This window comes from Pseudonaja textilis, chromosome 3 (genome assembly GCF_049901715.1).
Source record: "Pseudonaja textilis isolate UNSWEBS1 chromosome 3, rPseTex1.2, whole genome shotgun sequence".
Classification (NCBI taxonomy): Eukaryota; Metazoa; Chordata; class Lepidosauria; order Squamata; family Elapidae; genus Pseudonaja; species Pseudonaja textilis.
This window is the reverse complement of record NC_141992.1, coordinates 130,733,628-130,759,010: the sequence shown is the minus strand read 5'-3', so window position 1 is coordinate 130,759,010 and position 25,383 is coordinate 130,733,628. Positions and strand designations below refer to the sequence as shown.

The window sequence follows — 25,383 nt, the reverse complement described above, 5'->3', positions numbered from 1 at the left end:
GATGACAATGAATAAATATTTATCTATTCTATAATATTTTTATGGTCAAAATCAGTAGTTTTTCTGTACGCTTCTGACAACCTGATCTGGAATCCAGTATTTTTTTATACCAACTTGTAAAATAAAACAACCTGCTTTCTGAAGTAGAATAACGATCAAAACAGAATAAAAATTGAGTAGGTACCTTGTCTTTGTTATTAGTGACATGCTGTTTTATTTGCTTTTTATTTTGAACATAAAGATCAAATAAGAAAACCTAATTTTAAAGAATTTTAATTTGTAAAATCCACACCAACCTGTCTTTCGTTATTTCCTATAAAAGCTTCTTCACTGTAACCTCTTTTTCAACCTGAAAACTTTTTTCTTTGTTTGCGTGTGGGTTTTTATTTTGGGTTATTTTCTCTTGCCTTGAAATTCTTTTTATAATTTTTCTGCACTAATTAAAATCCACTTTCCTGAATTTCACTCTATACTCATCTTCAATTTCTCCTGAAAATTCTTAAAAAGTAAGAGCTTCAACATTTCTTGGTCATTTATCCCAAACGTGTACTCTACTTTCATTTGTCTATACAGGTACTCCTTGACTTACAACAGTTTGTTTACTGACCATTCAAAGTTGCAACGGCACTGAAAAATGTGACTTCTGACCGTTTTTCACAATTACAACCTTTGTAGCATCCCCATAATCATGTGATTGAAATTCAGATGCTTGACCATTGGTTCATATTTATGACCTTTGCTATGCCCCAAGGTCAAGTGATCAACTTTTGCAACCTTCTGACAAGCAAAGTCAATGGAGAAACCAGATTTACTTAACAACTGGCTTTCTAAACTATAAACTGCAGTGATTCTTAACAACAGAGCAGGAAAGGTTGTAAAATGGGGCAAAACTAACTTAACAAATGTCTCACTTAACAACAGAAATTTTGGGCTCAGTTGTGGTTGTAAGTCGAGGACTACCTGTACTTCTCTATTGGTTAGCATTAAGTCCTAGCTGAAAGGACATAAATAGCTGATGGCTTCATGCCTTCTTTCACCTACTGAAGAGGGAAATGTCAGTAAGACAGATCAGGAATTTCCTGGAAGGATGATGCTTGTTGAGTTTGTCTCCCAAGATAAATGGGAGGCTTTCAAATCCCCCATCAATACTACTACATGCCTCTTTGAAAGATCTGCAATTTATTTTTAGAAAAATATCACTCATATTCACTCCTCAGCTGAGTGGTTGACAGAAGTAGAATACAGAATTCCTGTATTTCAATCACAAGTGTATTCTTACTAGAATAATTTTCTGTATATCTATTATATCACAATTCTCTTCATGTAATAAGAATTCAAGCTAAATGAGTATTATCACATCAACAACAATATCATAAACATAATGTTGAGTTAATGTTCCACCTGACTTTCATTACATTAATACATTCCTATTGAGTTATTTACTCTTGTAGAGCCAAATTTCTCATATCCAGGATTCTACTTCTAAGCCTGTGGAATTATTTTAAGTTTTTCTCATTACATGATTTGACCATTCATTCATTTGGGTCTAAATGAGGTACAATCCATCATGTGATCATCATCCAGGTAATGCAGTTCAACAACCCATAAACAAATATTTTTGCTTCTATACTCAAATGTCACTCAAATGTTATTCTTCTTTTTGAACATTTTCCTTGGGCTAGAAAGATTGATGACAATAGCACCTGAGCCCCTGGGTTCTTTGGTTTCCTTTGTGGAATCCAGTGTTATTTTGTTGTAGCTCCTAGCATTATTCACACATGGATGAATAAGAAGGGATTCCTCCCATAGGCTTGATGAGTCATATCATCATATCTTTGATCCCTAGTCCTGGAGAAAGCATATTTTATGTCAGTGAGTCCAGTTGGCATACATTAATAGGGGATTATCTAGTATAATTTTTCTCTTTGTTCCCTTGGTGGTAGCAATTGTATCCCCTGTGTTCTTCAAGCCATCAGACTCTCATTTCCTGTTGAGCCAAAACTTGCTCCTTCTCTAGAGATTTAAGCCCATTTCTTTTGGAAGACTAATTTTAAATATCAGTGAGGTAAAGTATCTTCTATAACTTGTTTTCTGGTTGTCATTCTCATCTAAAGTGCTTGATTGATTCTCTTTTTTGTCAGATACAATATATCCTTCGTTTGCTTCCCTCTAACAAAACTTTTCTTAAGAGCTGAAACTGGCCACTTGATGCTGAAGTATTCCCACTTCAAGCACTGCTACAAGCTTGCTCTATTGTCAAATATGTCAGATTTTTTTTAGGCTATAAACACTGTAGGTCATGGTTACAGTCATTGATTATAATTTAAGTTACCATAAATATAAAGGCGTATTTTCTTCTTGTTGTTGTCTTGTTAAGCACCTAAGTTAGCCAAGAATAGTCTATCAATCTAGAGGAAAACATCGTTTGAATTCTCCAACTAAACTTCTATGAAACCCTTGTTAGCTTTTTGCTTGCTCAAAGGATTTTATAAAAATCAAAAGATTTCTCCCCCCCACACACAATTTTTTGTTTTGTTTTTTCATTTATGTTATTTTGACATGCATACATGCTTTTATTGGTTAGTAAGCAACCAAAGAAGCTGTCTTACTCTCAAAAATTTTAGGAAGTTTCTATGAATTTACAGTGAAATAGAGCTTCAAAAATTTAGAATGTATAAAATACCATTTTAATAGAGCTATTTTTATATTTACTCAGATGCCAAAGAATGCTAGAATTTCAAACAGGGCACCCTAAGACATCTCCATTTTAAGTAACACTTTGCTAGATCCCATCTTCAGATTAAAAAAAATAACAAGAGAATTTGATTTCTGAACTTCACATTATAGCCCAAAAGACTTACATCTTCTTAAATATGTGTATTGTTCTTGACTGGTGACCAGGAGGAACACCAATCTGTCCTGATCCTGGATAACAGTGACAAATGTGTGCTGGTTTCCCTTTATTTTTATACTCAACAATTCTATAATTCCTTATGACTACTGTAATTTCAATTGTTGTTGAAGTTATTCAAGTTTTCATTCCATTTTTTTATTCACTTATTTTTGTTTAATAAGTCCCTCCCCCCCCCCCCCATTTTAATTTCAGAATGGGATGCTGGATATTCCAATGTATGATTTTCTTTCCTCATTTCATTAGTTCTATTAGTCAGATAACAGATAGTTAAATTTGCAGTGATAGGAAATATTAACTAGTTGGTCTGAGTTGCTTCTAAGTTTGGGTTTAGAGAAAGGGGGGGCTGTCCACAAATTGATCTAGGTAAAGGTAAAGGTTTCACTCGCACATATGTACTAGTCATTTCCGTCTCTAGGGGACAGTGCTCATCTCCGTTACAAAGCCAAAGAGCCAGCACTGTCTAAAAAATGTCTCCGTGGTCATGTGGCCAGCATGACTAAATGCCAAAGGCCCACGGAATGCTGTTACCTTCCCACCAAAGTGGTCCCTCTTTTTCTACTTGCATTTTTACCTGCTTTCAAACTGCTAGGTTGGCAGAAGCTGAGACAAGTAATGGGAGCTCACTCTGTTACACGGTGCTAGGGAGTCAAACTGCCGACCTTTCTGACGATAAACTCAGCGTCTTAGCCACTGAGCCACCGCGTCCCTTGAAATTGATCTAAGATCTATGTAAAAGAGAAATAACTTGCAAGGCCGTTGAGGCATAGAGAAATTATTTATAATTGTCTTCAAGAGATTGAGCAAACAATGCAAAATATTTAACTTGATTTTATTTATTTATTTATTTGTTTATTTATTCAATTTCTATTGCTGCCATCTCAATCCAATTAACTACAGAAAATTTCAGACAAGAGAAAAAGGTGATTTTAACAGGAGAAAACAATAGCATTTTATAACTAAGTTCTTAATATTAAAACTGGTAGAATGGATGACTCAACTAAAAAATAAAAATAATCAAATTTTAATTAACATTTTAAAACAGTCTGTCACTTGTGGGAAGTATGAAGACTTAAAATAGATATATTTTGTAAATTATGTAATTTATACAGTGAATGAGATATACATTCATTCGTTACTAAAAGGAGATATATATAATGAATAAGTAAATGTCTTGAATTTTGAAAAACTGTCTTGAAGCAGGAATACAATCTTTTTACAAGAAAGATTTGGGATTATATGTTATATAAGCTTCCTTTCCATCCCAATTAAGGCAACTGCTAAACTGCTGTTTTACACAGCTACAAAAACATTATTTTTCCAGAAAAGCTGCAGCACTGAGCTTCTCATTTTCAAAACAGATCTTTAAAAAAGAAAAATCTAAGAACACACTTGATTCGGGTTTTCTCCCGCTTTTCTTCTTTCCAAAAATCTTATACTTCTTCATCACTTGGGTGGGCAGATTCATGAGAAGCCTTGATTTTTAGTATGGTCATCACCAGGCATTTTGTTACTCTCCTGAAGCACATCTGGGCTTTATATCAGCCCTTTAATTAATCCTCAGTGAAAGCCAAACTATGACATTTTGACTGGGCAGGCTCCAGTTTTGGACAGGTCTTGATTTATTGCGACTGAGTCTCAACCAACTTTGATTTATTTCAGCTTTGGGGAGAAGGGCAAGCCATGGAACAGAAAAAGCACTGTTGGACGCAGAGTGCATGATAAAAAGAAAGGACCTCCAAATTTTTATGGCTCAAATGACAAACAGTTCAGACAATTGTAATAGAAGGCAACATGCCTTTAAAAAAAAAAAGAATCCTTAGTAAAAGAGCTGAAGGCATGATATTAAACAATGCTTTACGCATTTAACAGAGTTCAAGCTATTTGCCAGAAGTGCCAATGAAGGAAATGCACGTCTTATCTCTAAGAAAACAATAAATCCCCAGCCACTCATTTGGGTTAATCATAGTTATCATCTGTATTCAGTAAAATGCAAAGAAACATGGTTGATGTTTTCCCCAATGAGTTGTTCTCATTAGAGAGGATGTTCTATTGTCTGCCAATCTAATTTAAATGGATGTCCTATGATAACAGGTCTTCCTTCATCCCAGTCAAACTCACTTTTGATGAATAAGCAAATAAACAATGTGCCCAAACTGTCAGGCTATAAGAAATAGTGTAACCAACCTTCTAGTGTAACTCACCACTATTCACCTAAATAAAGTAACAATCATAATCATATTAGGTATTAACCAACCAAACCAATATGGCAACATGCCAGCATTTATTTAAAATCTCTTTAAGGCTGTATTTAAGCTTAAAATCTTCTCAAGGCAAGCTACGTAACTATAACATCATAATGAAAAATAACAGAAGCTAAAATAATACAACTCTAACTTTAAAAATAGAAAACAGAAAAATCATGCCTTTAATGTTTTAGTTGTTATGGTCATACCTGATTGATTCATTATACACATAGTGAACACTGATGTTTTGATAACATGAGACAAGAGTGGGTAATCTGATGTGCTTCCTGCTCACCACATGCTGAGATTGGACCATCAAAGTTAATTGGTATGACACCTGAATTATTTGCAGTCTTATTTTTACTCAGTTTATCTTACTCAGTTTTTAAAGATTTTTTTGAGTTTAGAAAGATGGGAAAGAGAACCACTGCTAGTAAAAATCCTCTACCTGTTTCCATTTTCATCCATAAAACCAACTATCGTAACCAAATATGAAGTATTTGGAGGAAAACTAGTAGTTTTAATAGCAGAAATCACAGAGATGTGCTATAACCTCCTACAAAGGCCAAACGAAACCAAAATCTGAAGATAACATAACAAGATAAATATTCAGTAAATAAACTTAAAGTTTAATTGGTGACTAGGAATTCAGCATATTCCAGTCTATTAACAATCTCAACTGAACATAGAATCAGATGGCCCAGATGGTTAGGGAAGTTTTGTTGGATAATGTTGCCTTCTTATGAAATAGGATTGTTATTGTGACCTCAGACATTGGTTTGTTAAATTTGTGTGTGTGTGTGTGTATGTGTGTGTGTGTATGTGTGTGTGTGCACGCACATGCTTTACCTTGTATGCCTCCCAGAGTCACTTTCGTGAGATGGGAAGGCATTTAAGTTCTTTTACCTTCAAAACTCAATACATAAAACCAGTATAAACACACTCAGAAAATATGATTTAAAATAGGAAAGGTTGCATCTACTAATAAAAGGAGCTCAGAATACTGTAAATAAGTCAGTGTGGTGAATGGTAGCTTAGAATAAGGAGCTACAAGATTATTGCTGCTTTCACTACTACTAAGTTTTGCTCCAGTTTTCTTCACAATATCTGCAAGGGATAGTGATGCATATGTTACAAGTTATGTAACATATGATCAAATAACTACCAGTTGAATGCAATATTGTAGATTTAACATATGAAATATATTGAATTTTAAGATGTTCTTGACATGTTTCTAGGATTTTTTCTTTAAATTACAAAAGTAATCTGCAGCTTAATTAAATAAGTTTCAAATCCTTTTTCATATTAGTGGGTTTGCCATTCTAGCAGGTAAGATTCTTCTCTATAAGAATCTTAGGATGTCAAATGCAAAAATGCCAAATGTACATAATGCACACTATCTGTACAGGAAGATTGAGTAAACACACTACTTAAAAAATTAAGTCAATAACAGCAGTTAAAATATGCCTAAAGTGTACTTTCCACTCAATATATTAATTTAAACCAGGGATTAAAAATTTTTTTTTAAAGGCGGAGGGTGAATCTTAAAAACAATTTAGCTTCTGAGGGCATGGCTGTGATACAGTAATGTTTTGAAAAATATGGGGAAAATCCACTTCTGACTTCAGCCAAGGTATCTCTGAGTACAGTCAAAATCAAAGGTTACTAATAAGATAATTAAGTAAAGATAAAGGAAATGTTGGGCATAAAGAATCAGGATATGTACATTGCATCATAGAAGATTTATTCAATAATCTGGTCAATTAAAGTTCAACATTAAATTGGTGCCAAATAAAGGTCAATGGAATTCAGGAGGGGTTGGATTTGGAGTGCTGGTGGGAATGCAACATCTCTAAGTGGATAATGTGCTTAACTCCACTGCCCAGTTCTGCCTACTCTTCTCCTACAGGAAGCTGCAATTTGAATTAAACTCCTGCTGTAGGGAACCACGCATTCTTGTGCTCCCTTGGGCATGAAAACTGGTGGGGTGAATTTATACTAGTCATTCTCATTAAATTGAATGTACCTTACAAAGCTGTTCTGGGTAAAAAAAAAAAGGAGGTGAAAAATATGCATGCCGCTTTGACTTCAGCAAGTTGGGATAAACCCCGTCTCACCCCAAATAATCAAAAGAGTATATATTATGTGGTGATGAGAACTGTGTAATCTATTTCAATATTTATATATGGAGACTGTTACACTGACAATTTTAGGATTGGAAGGATTAAATCTGCCCGTTTTAAAAATATCAACTACATATAACATTGTCATTTTTATTTCTAGTTCCTTTTCTTGTTCCTTTTCAAGTCAGATCCCAGTTATACCAACTTTTGGGGATTGATTAGCACATTCAGAGTTTTGAAAGCATGTCACAGACATTCTTGGAAAATACTTATTTAACATAAAGCAAACCTGTGAGATTGCTCTGCAGTATCTGTCAAGCATTCCAATGCCATTCCAATTGTCTCTTCTTTCTTTCTGTTTTTTTTCCTGGAGAAATGGACAAATTTTCAAAGAGCGCCTGGGGCTGCAGACCCCTCATATATTTTTTATCTCCCATGAGTGCCTCCAGGACTGATGTGACATTGAAAAACATTCTTGAAAACAAAGATTACATTTGAGGCCTGGCTTTAGAATGCACCATCTTTTAAGTTTGCTTTTAAATTAAAAAATATTGTTAAAAAATAAAACTGGGGAAGAGGGAATCTGGTAGATATACTGAAGCACCTGTGATCTGGATGCTAAGCTTCTAGGCATTGGCGAAAATTTGAAGTAAGATATGGCTTACTTTTCAAGAATTTCTATTGGTTCTTTTTCAGATCTTAGAGAAATATATGCAGTACCATATGTCTCACCAAACAGTCTTGAGAGAGCAAACTTCAAAACATGAAACAGTCATGTCACCTTCCCCTCAATGCTTTGATCTAGCTTTGAACAACCTGGAAGCATCAGGTAATTCTAAACCTAACAGGCATCTAAGAGACAGAGTGAAAGGAACTGCATTTAAAAATTATCCCTGCAGATAGTTATTTATATAGTGTAAGATACACTATATGTGATATCCACCTATTTGCATTCTAAAATGGACGGAAACGGCGCTAGTTATAGCAATAGCACTTAGACTTAAATTCAACTCCATAATGCTTTATTGCCCTCTCTAAGCAGTTTACAGACTCAGCATATTGCTCCCAACAATCTGGGTCTTCATTTTACTGACCTCGAAAACATGGAAGGCTGAGTCAACTTTGAGCCAAATCCCTGGCAGTCAGCAGAATTAGCCTGTAATACTGCATTCTAACCACTAACCACCATGGCTCCAAGAATAAGAACAACCATGCAGCAGCACTGTTTGACTGCAATAAACTTTGTCCATTTATTTATCCCGTTAACCAGAGCTGCCAGTCTCCTGAGAGAAGTTGAAAGCCCACCAAAGGTGACCAGTTGGAAAGTTCAACTGCTCGGTCTTTGGATCATTAACACTATTTGTTAGGTCAAGCCATATCCCAGAACACCTATAGCTGAAATTTCAAGTATTTGTTCTAAAACTAGAAGTGGCATATTAAGTATACCCTGTAGATTTGAGGAATGTTGTTTGACATCAAAGAAGAATCACAGTTGCTTCATGCACAATTGTGAAACCTAGAAAGTATGGTAAAAGGTCCCATGTCTACAAAAAGATATAAAATATTAACATTTTACAACTGAAGGGTCCCCAACACTCCAATTTTTCCAAACTTTTTGCAAATTTTCATATTCCTGAAGTCTCCTGAAATATTAAAAGTGATGTTACAAATGATATTCTGTATTCATGAGATCTTCTAAACTGTCTACTTACAAGTGTGGCTATTATCATATGTAGATAGATATTATCTGAAAAATGGATAACAACAGTTCACTAAGTTCTTGCACTTCATTATTTGGAGAACAATTTGATTATTTAGACTTAACCATTTTGGGGGGAGGGAGACAAAATTGAGAAATTGAGGTTATGTTGTTATGCTTTTGCATTATTTTACATCTTTAGGTGACTTCATGACCATAAATTTAACTCTTTCAATTGTACGCTATATAAGATGAATCTAGCAAGCTTGATTCAGAACATCAGAAGAATCCATCTATTAGGTGGACAACACTGCTGCATTGTACATGACACATTTTAAAGATTTATTTTGGTTTATCTTAAAATAATTGGTTACCTTCCAAAATATGACTGCAATATTTAATTTCTCAATTGGGAGTCACAACTAGGAAATTTTATACTTGAAAGAAAACCTAACTCTTCAATCATTCCAACTGTTTTTTAAGACCACCAGTGTTCCAAGACCACTTAGAAAACTATGGGAGTAATCTTGATAATAATTCACATACAGTTATTGAAGCACAGGAAACGAAACCAGATGGCTTTGCTGAAGAAAGCATTTTAATTTTTTTTTTTTTGCCTTTATAGCTTTCTGACACTAAACACTTCTCACACTAACAAATACAAAAATGGGTATAGAGGTTTGCTTGATTTTGTTTTAAATCCCATTATTTCTATTTGGGAGGTTTCTTTCAAAAAAGGCAGCATCTTACAGGAGCTATGGAACAGATGAATATAATTTTCTTGAAGAAAAGGAAGCTATTAGTAACACCTACTTGTAGACATAACTGCAATGCTTTGCAAATGAATGCCATATGATTTGGATTAGAAAGAGCTCTTGTGTATTATTATGAATATCACTTTCTTGCCTAAATTAAACACTTTCAAATAGAGGCTTTATTTATGTCAAAATAACCACTGCCTACTTTTTTACTTGTAGTCTCGTATTGCCAACTAACACATATCCACCTATATAATTTTTGTATTACTTTGTCAAGGAATATTATTAAAGCTCATCACAACAAAAGGTAGTTTGCATGAACAAATAGTGCCAAAGATTACTGCTTGTTTCATTTATTCCAGCATGTAATGTGGCAATGTGAAAAAATATTCATTCCCTCACTTTCAGTCAATTCAGTGAAGAGGATAAATAGGGACATTTGTATAAATACTTCATTAAAATATCAGGGCTATTTGCAGCCAGGCTTGCCTTTTAAAATCTCACAACTCTGTCTCCCCTCATAGCATGAAGTTCTCAACACACAGATTCTAAAGGTGTATCAGTCAAAATAAATTTCTGAAGACATCTGTAAAACATATTGATAAATATAAGTGTCAAGAGATTAGAAAACCCATTTTTAAAGCTCTGGAGCTCCACTGAACTACACCTAGAGACATAGCTACTAAATAAAGAAGACATACTTAACAACTACAGTCATTTGCTTAAAAACTGAAGGAAAAAAAGTGATAAAATTGGGTGAGATTCACTTAGCACCTGAAATTCTGGTCCTAATTGTGCTTGTAATTCGAGGACTGCCTGTATACTTACTGTATAGAGGTAATATAATTAACTATTAAAAACTGGAATCATATCATTAAAATGGAGGACCTTTAAATTTTAACATGGCCGTGCATTTAACATCATAACCACAGGGATTATTTTTAAAAACATGTCAATGATTACAGATACAATGCATTGCTAAAATGTTAAAAATGATCATTATAATAACTAAACATACCAATAGTTTTATATTAAACTAAACATCCTTCATCTGGTTTTCTTATAGCATTTTAAGTGCATATATTTTATTTACTTAATGATTTAAAACATTTTTATACCACTTCAGTTGGGTGAGTGGCTTTTGAGAGATAGTTTGGTGCAGTGGATAAAGCATCAGGTTAGAAACCAGAAGACTGCAAGTTCTAGTTCAGTCTAGTCAAAGCACAAATCTAGATAGATGATCTCAGGCTAGTCATTTTCTCTTAGTCCTGGAAAGGAGGCAAACCACTTCTAACACACCTTGCCAGGATAAGTGCAGGGATTTGTCTAGGTGTTCTCTGAGAATCAGATACAATTGAATGGAAGAAATAAAAAGGGACTTACAAGTATATAGAACATAAAACATCTGCTGGGACATTAAAAAGTCCTAAATTTAACTGGAAATGGAATAAACGGTTTTAAATCAATAATCCCACTAGAAGGAGACATGCAGGATTTGAGTCCCTTGTATATAGCACCAAATATAATTCACTGTTACATATGTTACATGAGGGCTAATTTGGAATAGTACATAAGGCAATTATCCATTTGCCAGTAATTCAGTTGATTTTAGAAATTCCATTTTAAATTAATGCAGAATAATGGGTAAAACCTACTTGCAAGGCTTATGCCTATTCCAGGTACAACATCCAAAGCGTAGAACATAATATTTTAACAGAAATATTGTTCCATAGTTTTCTATCAACTTGAGTTTAAGCATGCTAGCTCTGTCCTGAGCAAGGACATAAATAAGATCATTTCAAACATTGTGTCCAAATATTTAAATGTTCAGTGTTGGGTTTTTTTTTTAGAAATTACGGTTAGCTTATTTTATGGCTAACATCGAATCACTTATACCCGTAGAATATAGACAGATGTCATGTTTGTAAGAATAGTTCGAAGAGCAAGCAGGGGTAGATTGAAAAGATCTGATCTGAGCAGCTTTTTATACAAGTTGGATTTTAATAACTATTAATTTTAATTATTAATTATATTTTAAAAATATGCTGTACATCTCTAATAGATACTTCTCACCGACAGATTCTTTTGGTTGACATGACTACATATGAAAATGCAAGTTATATGGTAACAAATATGCTTTCCTAATTGTCTTAATGACAGGCATTGCAATTAGATCTCTACATATGTGGATCATATAGGTTATTCATCTTCTGATTATACAGCTATATAACTTACACTGAAGAAATACAGAAGTTCAAATAATTTCATAACCCTATAAAAACAGATCGGCACCAAAGAAACTATTCAGCACAGGTGACCTTTTAAAGAAAATATGAACTCTACAATAGGTCATGTTAATGACAATTTTTCCTGAATGGTTTTAACAAGAAATATTAACCATTAACAATATTATAACCATATCGGAATCAAAATTAGAATGATTTTCTGAGGTTAACATTAGCCTTGTTTTTCTCATTACCATAAGATTCCAAAGTATAGACAAGATCTCAAAAAAATTCATTGCATTTCAATCTCCTGATCGCAAGGAAACAAAGAAACAATATGTTGTTGCAGCAGAAGAGGTCTTTTTATTTTTTATTCCTTCCCACAGGAATTAAATAAGGAATGTGAACCTGAAGACCTTCTTTATATGTTCAGGTTATGCATATAGTAGCATCCTATGTCTTCTTCAGGCAGCCAGGGAGAAAAGCTAGATTTAGAAGCAGATGCCTTCAGGCCATACTTTTACTTTTAAGTTATTGCAGTAAGTCCCACAAAGGCCTTGTTTTAAAGTAGGCATTTTAGCAATCACATACCTCAACATAGTCCTTGGCATGACCCCAGTCTCTCTTGGCATCTAAATTTCCCAAACTGAAGCATTCCAATTGTCCCAGATGGATCTTAGCAACCGAACGACTAATCTTTCGAGTTACAAAATTGGCTCCTAAAATAGAGATAAAATAAGGAAATTAAAAATTATCTGATAAATATCCTATAACTAATCCTAAAATTGCAGATTATGACAATCTTTTCAGACTGGTCTCCTTGTTTCAATCACTTAAGTGTATTTGTACTTTATCACATGATTGCCAGCACATCAATCACATTAGCTCTGCTTCCTCAATAAATATCTTTCTTTGAAGGCAGCCTTAGATGGAAGCTTCGGTGTTCGGAATAATTTATTTGAGGCAAAAAAATATTTCAAGCATTAAGTTTCCAGAAACACAATATAAAATAGGGCATCAGTCAAACGACTGAAGAATCTTGTCAGTGCATAAATGTGTATATGTTAAAGAAGGCACAACAATCATCCTTATTTCTTGCAATTATTTGAAGCAGAATCACCCCCAAAGTAAAGTTCTATCCTCTTGATGATGCCATCTAAAGGCAGAGAACTTTGATTCACAAGGTTAGAAAAGTTAATTATTTTGCATACAGATTTGCTAGGTTAATTTATAAAGTAGACTTGTACAGAAAAGTAGGCTCTGTTCATAGAAATGACTATAGAATATCGGTAGACCTTGCTTAACCTTGGTACCAACCATTCAAAATCACGACAATGCTGAAATGCTGAAAAAATAACTTTGCAACCAAGGTGCGTTCTCTCTCAATTATGTGTTTATCATTATAGTCAGTTGATATACACTGTCCTATGTCTGACCCATTTCCTCACCTCTCCCCACCGAATGGAGAGATTGCCTATAAAGCAATTTCTTTAGGCAATCTCCTCTGTGCCTAATGTTGCTTTTCTCCCTCTTGCAGAGTGGAGAGGTTGGATAGGAAAGGATTACAAGAGAGTAAGCAGGCACATCATGGGGAATAAACGGCTGATTGTTTAGGGTTCTTGTGGCCGATATAAGTTGCAGTGATCTTTAAAAACTTGGATCTACTTGGGTGAATCACAACTTTTATTTTGCAATCATTACTTCTTCAGGGAAAATTAAAAATGTTAGGAAGAGGAGTTCATACTATCAGTCCACATACTATTGATGTATCTGATACACATGTATCTGAATCCAAAGCAACTAAATAATTATGGGCATAATTATCCTAAAATAACTAATGTAAAAAAATAAACAAAAACATTAGAAATACATTTGCCACATTAGTAAAATTTCTGTAGTCCAGAACCAGATGTTGAATAGACCCAGTTCTTGAGCTTTAAGATTTGATTGACTGATTGTTTATATGTCACCAAGTTATTTTCAAGTCCTACTTACAAAATAGGTTTTTTTCCCCATGACAACCTATCCCAAATGTGGTCTTTCAGGACTGCCAAAAGCACAGTCATTGCTACCACTAGTGTAATTGTGTCCCTTAACTGCTTCTTTTCCTTCAACCGCTTCCTGTATTGCAGCCTTTTCAGGAGAGCTAGGTCTTCACATAACATACTCAAAGTAGGACAAGAGGCAAGAATGTCTAATTAAAAGTTTTGTGCAATTGTATCACTTGGTAAAGATATTTGGCCTCCTGGTATGCGAGTCCTAAAAACACCTCATAAAAAGTAATAAGTCATTTTTCAAAGTGAGTCTTTGATCTTGGTTATTTTTTATGCTCTCTATACTAAGCTTTATAATAATATAGTTATACACAGTAAGATACATAAAGCGTTTAACTACAATCTCAGATGGTAGTATTCATATTTCTTGCTTTAAATGACATAATATTAACAATTATTTAAATAGGTTTCATTTATTAAATATCTAATAAACGTTATAGTACATTTAAAAAATATTTCCCTCTCATGAAAAACTTAAAACATTTGTTTGAAGCTTTAACAATACTTCTAAACTAACAATAAATTCTGCATAGAGTAATGGAAAAGATTAAATGCTTTCCAGGAAACTATCTTCCTTTTCTACTTTAGGACACTTGAAAAGCTACTTTATGAGCCTTTTAAAATGTTTAATATAGAGAGCTAGTTCTAAAGGTTAAAAAAAGTAAAAAGAGGCAGTGAAATGCAATTTACTGAAAGACATTTCAAAGGAACATTAAAAAATAGGAAAAATGTTCATGCCTATTTATTACATTAAAAAACAGAAACCAGTTCAAATTGATTCTTTTATATACTCTAGGAAAGTTTCAGTGATAGAGGATTCTCCTAAATATTACCAGAGGGATCATTTAGTATTTTTACTGAGTTCTGATAATGCTTTATGTTCCTGGCAGAACTGGAAATGATGCTGGATAGGCAGAAGAGAGAAAAAGGAAAGTCCATTTATATGATAATAAATTTTACTTCCAGTAGATTTCAACATTTTAATTTTAATTTATGTTATCTCTAGTAAAGCAGATTATGTATTATTTCTCATTCATGGAACATAAATATACATTTTCCAAACATTAACTATCATGTTTAAAGTAATATTAGAATATAGAAAAGCTGATATTTTCCATTTGATTCCAACCTTTGGGGAAAAAGTTAACATAAATAGAAACAATCAATTTTATTTAAAAATAGCACCGAATTATTATTTATACATAATTTTTATTAGTAAAAGTAAATTATAAATTTAAATATATAATTTAAATTAAATTATAAAAAAGGAAATTTAAAATATTTAAGATGTTCTAAATGCTTATCATTGTCTTTGACTGATTCACAGTAACTTCAAGTGATATAAAAAGGGAGTCAGAATGAAAAGCTATTCAAGGTCTATAGATCTCTGAACTGATCAATGTTCTGATGATTTCCTTTCTTTTTCTGTTGTGTACATAAATTAGTTCGACAGAATGGCCAACATTGCTAATGTAGAGATGGCTTTGAAACAGATATTCAGAAACTTAAATAATCAAAGAGGATTGAAGCATTGTGTAAGTCCTGGAAAGGAAGGTACTACTAAGAAGAGATTCACAGTATTTGTCAATTATTGATAATTGAGGAACCCTGATATCATAGTGGTTAAGAGAAATTGTAGGCAAATTCTGCCCACAGTCTGGAGTTCAATCCTGATGGGGGTTCAACGTTGACTTAGCCTTCCATCGTTCAGAGATCAGTAAAATGAGGACCCAAATTGTTGGGGACAATATGCAAATCATACTGACATTGTAAACCTTCCAGAGAGTGCTATAAAGTGCTATGGGGCATATATAAATCTAAATGATATTGCTATTGTCCCAAACCAATCAGGTCATGGATTGCAATCATTATTTTAGTCTAATGTGGACTGGAAGATTTTATTTTCTTTACTTTCTTCCAAGTCTAAGGCTGAGAGTGTAAGACTGGCCTGTCATATAGTGATTTTAGCATTGTTTCCAGAATTTAAAAAGTAGATTTTTCATATTAGCTCTCTTGTCACAAAAGCTCATTTTTTGGATTCTTTTAATGTGCTAAAAAGCAGAGATACATAGATTTTTCAAAGTGAGTTCATATTCACAAGGAAAAAAAAGACATACATACATACATATATATATATACGTACGTACATACATACATATAAAATTATTTGTGACTATCCACAGTGTATATGACTTTATGTATATGTGTAAGCATATGTGTTCTTACATATATACATAATATCTGATTACGGTACCTACTGAAAGTAGTCTCAGAATTAGACAGATTTATAGGTCAAAAGCAGCATTAAATACATTTTTCTTTTTTTCTTTTTCCAGACCATACCATGGATCTTTCTTTCTTAATATCTTATAGTCATACTAATTTCTGTATCAAAAAAGACTGCTTTGAAAGTTATAACTCATTGGCAAGTAGAATTATTGCTATCTTCCTTTTAAAACGATTGTGTCTGGCTTTCCAGGGATAACTGAGGACATTTTGAAAACCCTGAAAGTATGTTTCTGATTTCCATCTGTAATTCAAAGTAAAAATAAATGAACAGCAGTGTATGATGGTATTTTTATATAACTCTGTGAAAGTGGTAAGAATTTGGCATGGAAAAGCAACTTCATTTTATTTTAACCATTTTAAATGCCCATTCCCCAAAAAGTGGCTTCTCTCATTTATCTCTTTTCTCATTTATCCTCAAAGACATTTTTTAAGAAGTTGGAAAACTTTTATTTATGTCCTCTGTATTCAATATGAATGTTAATCTAAACCTTGGTGATTTTTTTCTATGAACTGATGAACTCTGAGCAAAATAGCACAAGCATTTTGTGACATTAAAAATATACAACCATGATAATGAATCTCTATAGGATAGGCCAGATGTGGTTTCATGATGACAGACATGAATTTTATCACAGGAATTTTTTAGAATTGAAATGGAAGTCTCAAAATTCTGTTCTTTTAATGGTGCTTATAGGTTACACAATTTTACTGATGGTAATTTTGTTTGATTGTGATAACTATGAAAGATATCCAATAAATTCTGAATTAATTGCCATCGAACTGTTATACGGTACATTAACCTCAAGGTTACATACAAAAGCTTTGATTATAAAGAGTTTTTGAATCTATAAAAAAACAATAACTAAAACAGAAATGTGTTTCTCTTTGATAGTAATGAAAATATCTGGACACGTTCCTTACCTCTCCGGGGACTCTCATGGTTGAAAAGAATACCATTCACAGCAAAGAGGTTATAGGCTTCCCTGAAATTTACCACAATCCAATATGCATAGAGTTTGGCTGCCCCTGAAACAATTATTGTAATTATTTACTGAAATATTTACAAAAGTTAGCATATTCACTAACACACCCATACCAAAAAGAAAAAGCCAATAAAAATCATTTCTAAATAATTCATAAGAACACTGCCCTCAGACATGTTTTCAATTACTTGTCATCACAAACTGATGTGGAACAAAGCACTCACCAAAAAATTTGGGGGACATCATGTCCTATCATAGGTATAACTGATATTTAAGCATTAAACAAGAAAGTGGTAGAATTTTTAACCACACTATGGAATAATCTTTACTTGAACAATGTAAGATAGAAGTATTTAATTTCAGTTGGTTTGAAATTCCAGTTTCTTTTAATGCTGTCATACTTAAAGTCTCTTTTAATTCATCACTGAGTGCATGATAGCCATAAAATAAAATCAAATCCATTCAAATGATCCAAAAACATGTTCACTTGAATACCATATAATGTAGTGGTTAATCTAGTGGCCTAGGTACCAGAAGACCAGAAGTCTTCCCTTAGGCATGAAAGCCAGCTGGGTGACCTTGGCCTGGGTGACCTTCTCTCAGCCCAGACATTTCATAGGGTTATTATTGTGGAGAAAATAGGAGGAGGAAGGAAGGAGCATTAGGATAGTTGTTGCCCTTGAATTATTTATAAAAGAAAAATAAATGCAGGAAATAAACAAATAAACACACAAATAAATGAATTTAAATTTACAATTAAAAATAGAAAATAATATTGATGTTAGTTCATTTTCAGCAATGAATGATACTAGAAATCATCTAATAAATACGGTTCTTCTAAATTTTTAAAAAATTAAATACCCATACAGTGGCTAGATGCTGTTTATCAACAAACAACAAATAAATATTTCTACAATTAAAATAATTATAAGCAGATAAAATAAATGTCTTTGTGAAATTCAAACAATGGCAAGAAGATAAGATGAAGGTAATGGATTAAAAATGAAATACATGACTGCACAAAATAGAATTTTTTTTTGAAAAAAAACTTTATTTTGGCATTCTATACAAAAGCCTTTAATCTGGCAGCATCTGGACAGTGTTACCTGGCATAGAAGCTTGGATAGGAAACCTCCAGTCAAAAAAAACCCAGGAAGACACAGTAATATACCACTTTTATGTACAGTTAGTATTGTACATAGGCTACACAGATACATTAATGATATCAACAGAAATTCAACTTGAACACGACTTTAACTTTCCAAAGTCTTTCAAAACAAATAGGCTAACCCTTTAAATTACTGCACCAACAAGTAACATGTCTAATATGGATTGTAATCTCACAATCTGTGATGTTGCATTACACTATAAGAGTTCTTTTGAATTTGTCATGAAGATTAATACACCAACCATATGGAGATCTGGGATAAAATGGAGTAGTCTCCTTTTGAGGTATTTCTTGCACTTTCCCATAAAGTTCACTTGTTGAGGCTTGATAGAATTTTACAGAGTTTATAAGACCACATGTCTTAATAGCATCTAGTAATCGTAAAGTGCCAATTCCATCAACATCTGCCGTATATTCTGCTAAATCAAACGATATCTGAGGAGATACAAAAAGACAAAAATGCAAAATGAAAAGCCAAGTAGAATTTAAGGCTCAGCCAACTGGAAGGCATAGCTTGCGATATACAGGTATATACAGCAGTCTCCTTAAACACGAGTGTTTTATATCACATAATTCTGTTACTCAAATACAGTCAATTTATAACACTCTTTCTTTCATGGATCCCAGTTCTCCATCTTGGGGGAAAAAAATAGTATGTGGGGCCTTATCATTTTTTATTGTAAAATACAGATTATTTTTGTTGTGGATAATAGTAAGTTTGTTATGGATTGGTCTCTAATCAATAGAAATCAAACTGTATCAAATCAAATTTTATTCAAATTTTATGATCCAAAACTATTTTACACTTAAGAAATTTACACTTAAACTATTACTATTATTGTTGTTATTAAAAGAATATTGTACATTTCCAGAGTTTCTTATATTCATTTGCTAACCAAATAATTGTGCTTAAGGAAGCTGGATGTAAAGAGGATATTATAAATATACATTTACCAAATAGAAAGTATTTCATTCATTCATACATACATACCTACATACAAAATATAATGCCCAACAATCTTAAGGCTTCTTTTAAATTTATAGCTATTATGTTTCAATTAGACGTAAAGCTTTCTGTAACAGTGAGCTTGATTTTGATCCACAGGAAAAAAGACTTTTTGCCTTGAGACAATGACACTACCCCAAGTACATCAGTCCCAAATCCCAATCCATGCTGCACAGTGTAAGATTTATTCTCTAGAACTTTCTTTAATATTGGTACAAAAAAAACTATCTTCATTAACATGGTTAATTTTGGGGAGTTATCCTCACTTCCAAACTCAAGCATTTGATAATATAGTGTAAATGTAAGTCACGAACAATCAGGATCACACATAAGTTCCATTTCAGAAGGTTTATGCTCAAGCCTATACAAAAGAATCATGTTAAGCACTAAATTGGTGAATGGAAATGGAAAAAGTGAATGGAATTTAAGGGTGGCTGCACTTAGAATGTTTGTGGACAAGTAATGATTCTAGGCTCAGTACACTCTTAACTCTGCCCCCAGCTCTGCCTGCTCTTCTACAGCTGAGATTTCTATTTAAAAAATGTTTCAAATTTCTTAGGCTAGAAATAGAAAAGTAAAGCATAATAAAATTATGTGTTTTTCAAGAGAGGGCCATGTGACACTGAGATGCAATGATACTGATTTCACCTCTTTCCTTCTAGACTTAAATGTTGGCTGGATGCATAGGAACAAAAGTATTTTTCATCAGTAAAACCTTGCAAACTATGGGCTTAAAGTATAAACTAAACAGACAAAGCAGTAGGATATTGGAAAGAAATTTAGTATAAAGCTCCCTATTTTCCTACCATTACAGTCCCTAGGCTGATAGAAATGATGAGCCTTAATTCTCAGTCATGGATAGCGAAAACAGCATGTTTAACAATCCAAGCATCTCTCACTCAGTGAATGTCTCTCTCTATACACACCTGAGAAATAACCAAAACTTTTTTGAGCACTTTTTAAATAACAGATCACATTAAGGTTATAAATATTTATGAATGAGAGAATTACATGCTAGTCATGAACTTTGACAAGAACCATCTCTGACAGTTCCAGTGAATGACCTGAAATGTTTCTGGCATTTGTCTTATATTTGAATCACTACCAGAATCTATATTTCAATGTTTAACAGTAATCATTTCAGAAATAATATGAAAAAACCCAGTGTGATATTTTCTAGCAATAAACTCTATAATGATTATCAACCTTGATTGCAATATATTCCTGAATTCAACATAATCCTAAATGTTTTATTGAGAGATAAAGATTATTCAACATAATCCTAAGTGTTTTATTGAGAGATAAAATTATATAACGTAATTAGTTTTACAGAAATAAATTCCTTATTTTATTGCCACCACTAATTAATTTGATTGTCAGCAATATAAAAGGGATTTTATTAAAATATTTTAGAATCATAATAATTTTAATATTAGGAAAAAGTCAGGTTTTTGTAAAATGAATACTTTGCAAAATAGGTACATTTATAAAACATATTTATTTGAGTTTTCATTATCTCACCATCTCTACATTGCTGCAGTACAGCTAGGACATATAAAATTTGAAATGTAGCAGTGTCAATGATTAGTGACATTATAATGCTCTAAAATACATACATAGTGAAATCCAGCTGTGCTAAATGCTTTAAATGCTTTTTTTTAAAAAAGGCAGGGTATCTTGTAGAACTACTAAAACAAACTTCCATAGGGGAGTTGTAAAAGCATAGCCAATTGATTCTGCCTTATAGATATCATGGGAATCAATGACTGTGAATAAAATGTGAATAGAGAAATGTGACCATTTTTTTCTATTTTAACAATTTATAATTAATTTTTATGTGTAGCTCTAAGTGTGTTCAACTAAAATATATACTTTTCAATAGGTATGGTTGGTAAAAACACACATTCCCATCAAAACCCTTTTCCTGATTAGGATCAACCAAAAAGCCAGGAAAATGTTAAGGTTTTTGATTTCTCCAAAACTCATTCTTTTCAAATGCAGTTATGAAATTTTTTATTTACAAAGGGAGGGGAAAGGGAAATCAAATACTAAGGAAAGCTAATATACCTAGAACTACCAATTAATAAATACTATTTCAGAATTATAGCTGGGATCGCAGCAGACTATCAGATGGATAAGCAAAACAAATGAAATATTGAAAAAATGAAACCTATTTACAGTTTGAATTCCTTGATTTTTTAAAAATATCTGAGATTCCTCTCTCAGAAAGTATCATAATGCACATCCTTTACAGCCATTTTTACTCCATATATCTGTCATTGAATGGCATGAAAGGGCTATTCTAGCACGTATTAAATAGCAAGCAAATATGTGCAGAACATATTAAATAGCAAGCTTTATATAAGACTTCTTTTTATATAAAGAGGGAAAACTAAGTGCCTATAGAAATAAATTCCCTGGTTTCCTGAAACCTAGAATTCTAACCCCCCTCACAAACACACAATTTATTAACCTTTGGGAAAGTAAAACCCAAATATGAATATCTATATCTCATTCTTAGCATCTCCTACAAATAACCTGAGCAGGAATGGTGCAGTTGAACAAAAGCTAAGCATCAATTTTAAAACAATGCAAAACTGAGTAAATGTGGAATTAGAGTATTATTTAAGATTATTATTTTTTAATCATGCCTTTTGTCCAGAAGCCCAAGACATTTCTTCTTCCCGTAACAGTCCTATGAAATAGGTTAGGCACAGTGTGAATGATTTGCTAAAAGTCAGTCATCAAACTTCTATGGTTGAGGATTGCATTGAACTTGAGTCTCACCTGCCTTAGCAAAACAGTTTTTTAAAATTATTTTTTTTTGTCATATTGGGCATTCAACCATCACACCGAAAACCAAAACAAGTTAATCATGGCAACAGAATATTCCTCAAATTTAGCTGATAACCTGATAGCTACTTTTTTGAGCCGCTAAAGGAGATATAATTTTGTCTCATACTCTTGTTCTTTAGGTTGGAAGAGTAGCTACTCAGTGGTCTACATGGTTGACGTTTTTAGCAATTTACAAATTGCTTTACAAAGATGGAAAGTAGACCTGGTCCTGGAAATGTGGGAGGAGTTTCATAAAAGGTTACTCAATCCTGAGAAAGAAGAAAAGCATGAGAAAAAAAATCAAAATGATCTGCCTCAATTTTGCTTGGTATAAGATGTAGTAGAAAGAAACGCTAGCAGGTTTCAATCATTTGTTCTGCTAACCAGGGTGTCAGCAATCCGTGGCTCTTTGGGCCCTCTGACGTGACTCCCTGTTGGGTGATCCCACCACTGGCTGGCCTCACTGCTCGCCCTCCCCTCCCAGTCACTGCTCCCCTGGCCTGAGAAGGTAAAACACAAAAAACAGAAATGGGTAGGCGTGAAGGGTGTCATGTGACCAGGTGGGAGTAACGTTAAGTTGGCCGCACTCACCTAGGTTTTATGGTCCTGGTGTTTTCTTTTCTGTGGGAAACGGGTCCAAATGGCTATTTGAGTGTTTAAGGTTGCAGACCCCTGTACTAACCACAATGATAAAGAACTCCTGAAATTGTTGTTGTTCCTATGTTCAATGTTTGCAGTTTTCTCCAAAAGTTTACCAACTTTCAATTATCAAATTTCAGGTCACAGGATATGAAATAGCCAGCAATTCAGGGACAAGCTCACCAAATGCATGTGTGAATATATGACACATTCATGAAATCACCAGGACTCAGAGTTGATTGTGCTGAGACTGTATTTTTTAAAATTCTGTAGGGCAGCGTCTCTCATCTAATGTCTTTATTTGACTAATACACATCATAGTTTAGTAAGCAATAAGAACCATCAACTATTATAGCACAGATTAAGATTATCAGTTATTCTGATTGTAGATGCATTTAATGATATCTGAGTAAAAAATACCAGCTATTTACAATCATTTTAAAAGATATTGTCGACTTCCGTCTTGAGCTTCCTCGGCGACAGAATAAAATCCACGATCATGCGCGGTTTCAATCCATGCTCACTGCCGGAGTGCCCTGAGCTGGCTGGATTCGGGGCTAAGCCCTCCTGTAGAGGTGGTGAAGAGGGGGGAGACTGCCAGCAGGGTTGAGGAGAGCCGCATCTCTCCTCCTCAGCTGGCCATTACTCCCTTTCTCGAAGTTGGTTGCAGTGGTGATCAGAAACCTCAAAGAAGAACTCGACCGGAAAAGAATGTGCAGGAAGAAGATAAGAAAAGAAAGTTTTGGTTGACCGGGTTAAACTGAAAAAGCAACAACGTAAGGTACCCTGGAATTTGAACTATAAAAATAACATTGTTCCCAAAGAAGTCTTCGAAGCAGAGAGGAAAGGGAAAGGATTTGCCTTTTCTTTCTCCCCTTCCTTATACTGACAGCTAAGAGATTTAAGTAAGAAATTGACAAAAATCCACTTTGACATCAATAGGCATTTAAGCTGAAAATAAAATGTCAAAGGGATAATAAAGACTTTTGGATACTCGAAAACCTTTAAAAGCAGGAAAGGAGAGAAAAGGAAAGAATAAAAGAGCGGGATCTGGAAAAATGGAGGAGACTGCCTGGAACTAAAAGGAACTTACAGTGAAAACTTAACAAGATTCCTAAAAGATACATTCTAACTGAAACTTTGTAACAAAATAATAGAACCCCAGGAAGAGAAAGTGGAAAAAAGAAGCAAGAAGAAACAGCTTTGGATTATTTGGATTACTTGGTGATTTTTGGATTTTTGGCTATTGGATTTAAATGACTAAAATCAATCGGGTGGTTGTTTAAAAGTGTTTAAAATGGCATCACTTTTAGAAGAACTGAAAATGGAACTTAAAAAAGAAGATGCACAAGAAATGGAGATCTGGAACTATGAGAAACAACAAGAAACGCTTGTAGAATAAGAAGGTTGGGACAAAGAAGAAGTCATCTTTAATGATCAAGTAATTTTATGTGGGGAAGAAAAAGGAAAGGGGGGAAAGAGAGTGAAAAGTTTAAGATTTGAAAAAACAACCAAAAAAAAAAAGAATAGTTTGAAAAATAATTACAATATTAGGAAGCAACAGAAGAGAGGATCACAGAAGAGAGAATTAGAAGTAGAGAGACAAGGGGGCAAAAAGGGGAGGGAGAAGAATAGGGGGAAGAAGGAAAGGAAAGGAAGCTACAAAAGACAGAAACAAGATATAGAGAAACAGGGAAAATGTATAAGGATTGAAAGTATAAGCCTATTTAGAGATAATGGGTGAAAATTTAATTGAAAAAGAGATTCTGCAAAGGTACATAAGATAGTATTGTTATATTAGAAATAGAAATAATTTTAGAAAATATGAAACAATGTATTGTATGATTAAAATGATGGATAAAATACTTATTGTAATGTAGTGGAATGTTTGTTAATAAATAAATGAAATAAAGTGAATGAGAGAATGAAATTAGGAAAGGATGGGATCATTTTAATTATTATTAATGATTTATAAAAATATAAGTGAAGAGAAATATGGAAAAAAAGAATTAATTATGGAAAGTTTATAAGTGTTCACAAGGAAGTATGATATTCAATTGAAAAGAAATGTTAAAGATGTTAAGATTCTAATTAATATTAATGATAGAATTGAATTGGAATGGAATGTTTTATTTACTATTGCTACTATATATATATATATTTAGAACATAGTATTTTAAGAATGTACCAAGCAGAATTTGATTGGAAGTTATGTACTATATTGAATGTTATAATTTTAAAGGCATAAATAGAAGTTTAAATAAGAGTTGAATGGATAAAATTAAAAGATATAAAGGTGTCATATTCCAATTAGTAACTACAGGGGAAAATTTGTTTAATGAGAAAAAATAATAGGAAATTGAAAAAGACAGACAAAAGTATAAATATAATGACTGGAAAGACACTGAAACTTAGAAAAATATATATAATTGAATTTAGATATGAGA

The 25,383-nt window shown here is 33.2% G+C and overlaps 1 protein-coding gene across 3 annotated transcripts in view; it reads right to left on the bottom strand.

Annotated features, from left to right (window-relative positions):
• Positions 1–25,383, bottom strand: part of GMDS (GDP-mannose 4,6-dehydratase) — a 262,026-nt gene that overhangs the window by 168,403 nt on the left and 68,240 nt on the right. For all 3 annotated transcript variants that reach the window (XM_087930773.1, XM_026715076.2, XM_026715077.2), the window contains 3 exons: positions 18,699–18,891; positions 17,227–17,331; positions 12,554–12,681 (listed from right to left, as the gene is read on the bottom strand). In XM_087930773.1, coding sequence (XP_087786899.1) covers positions 12,554–12,681; positions 17,227–17,331; positions 18,699–18,891 — 426 coding nt within the window. The remainder of the gene's footprint in view (positions 1–12,553; positions 12,682–17,226; positions 17,332–18,698; positions 18,892–25,383) is intronic.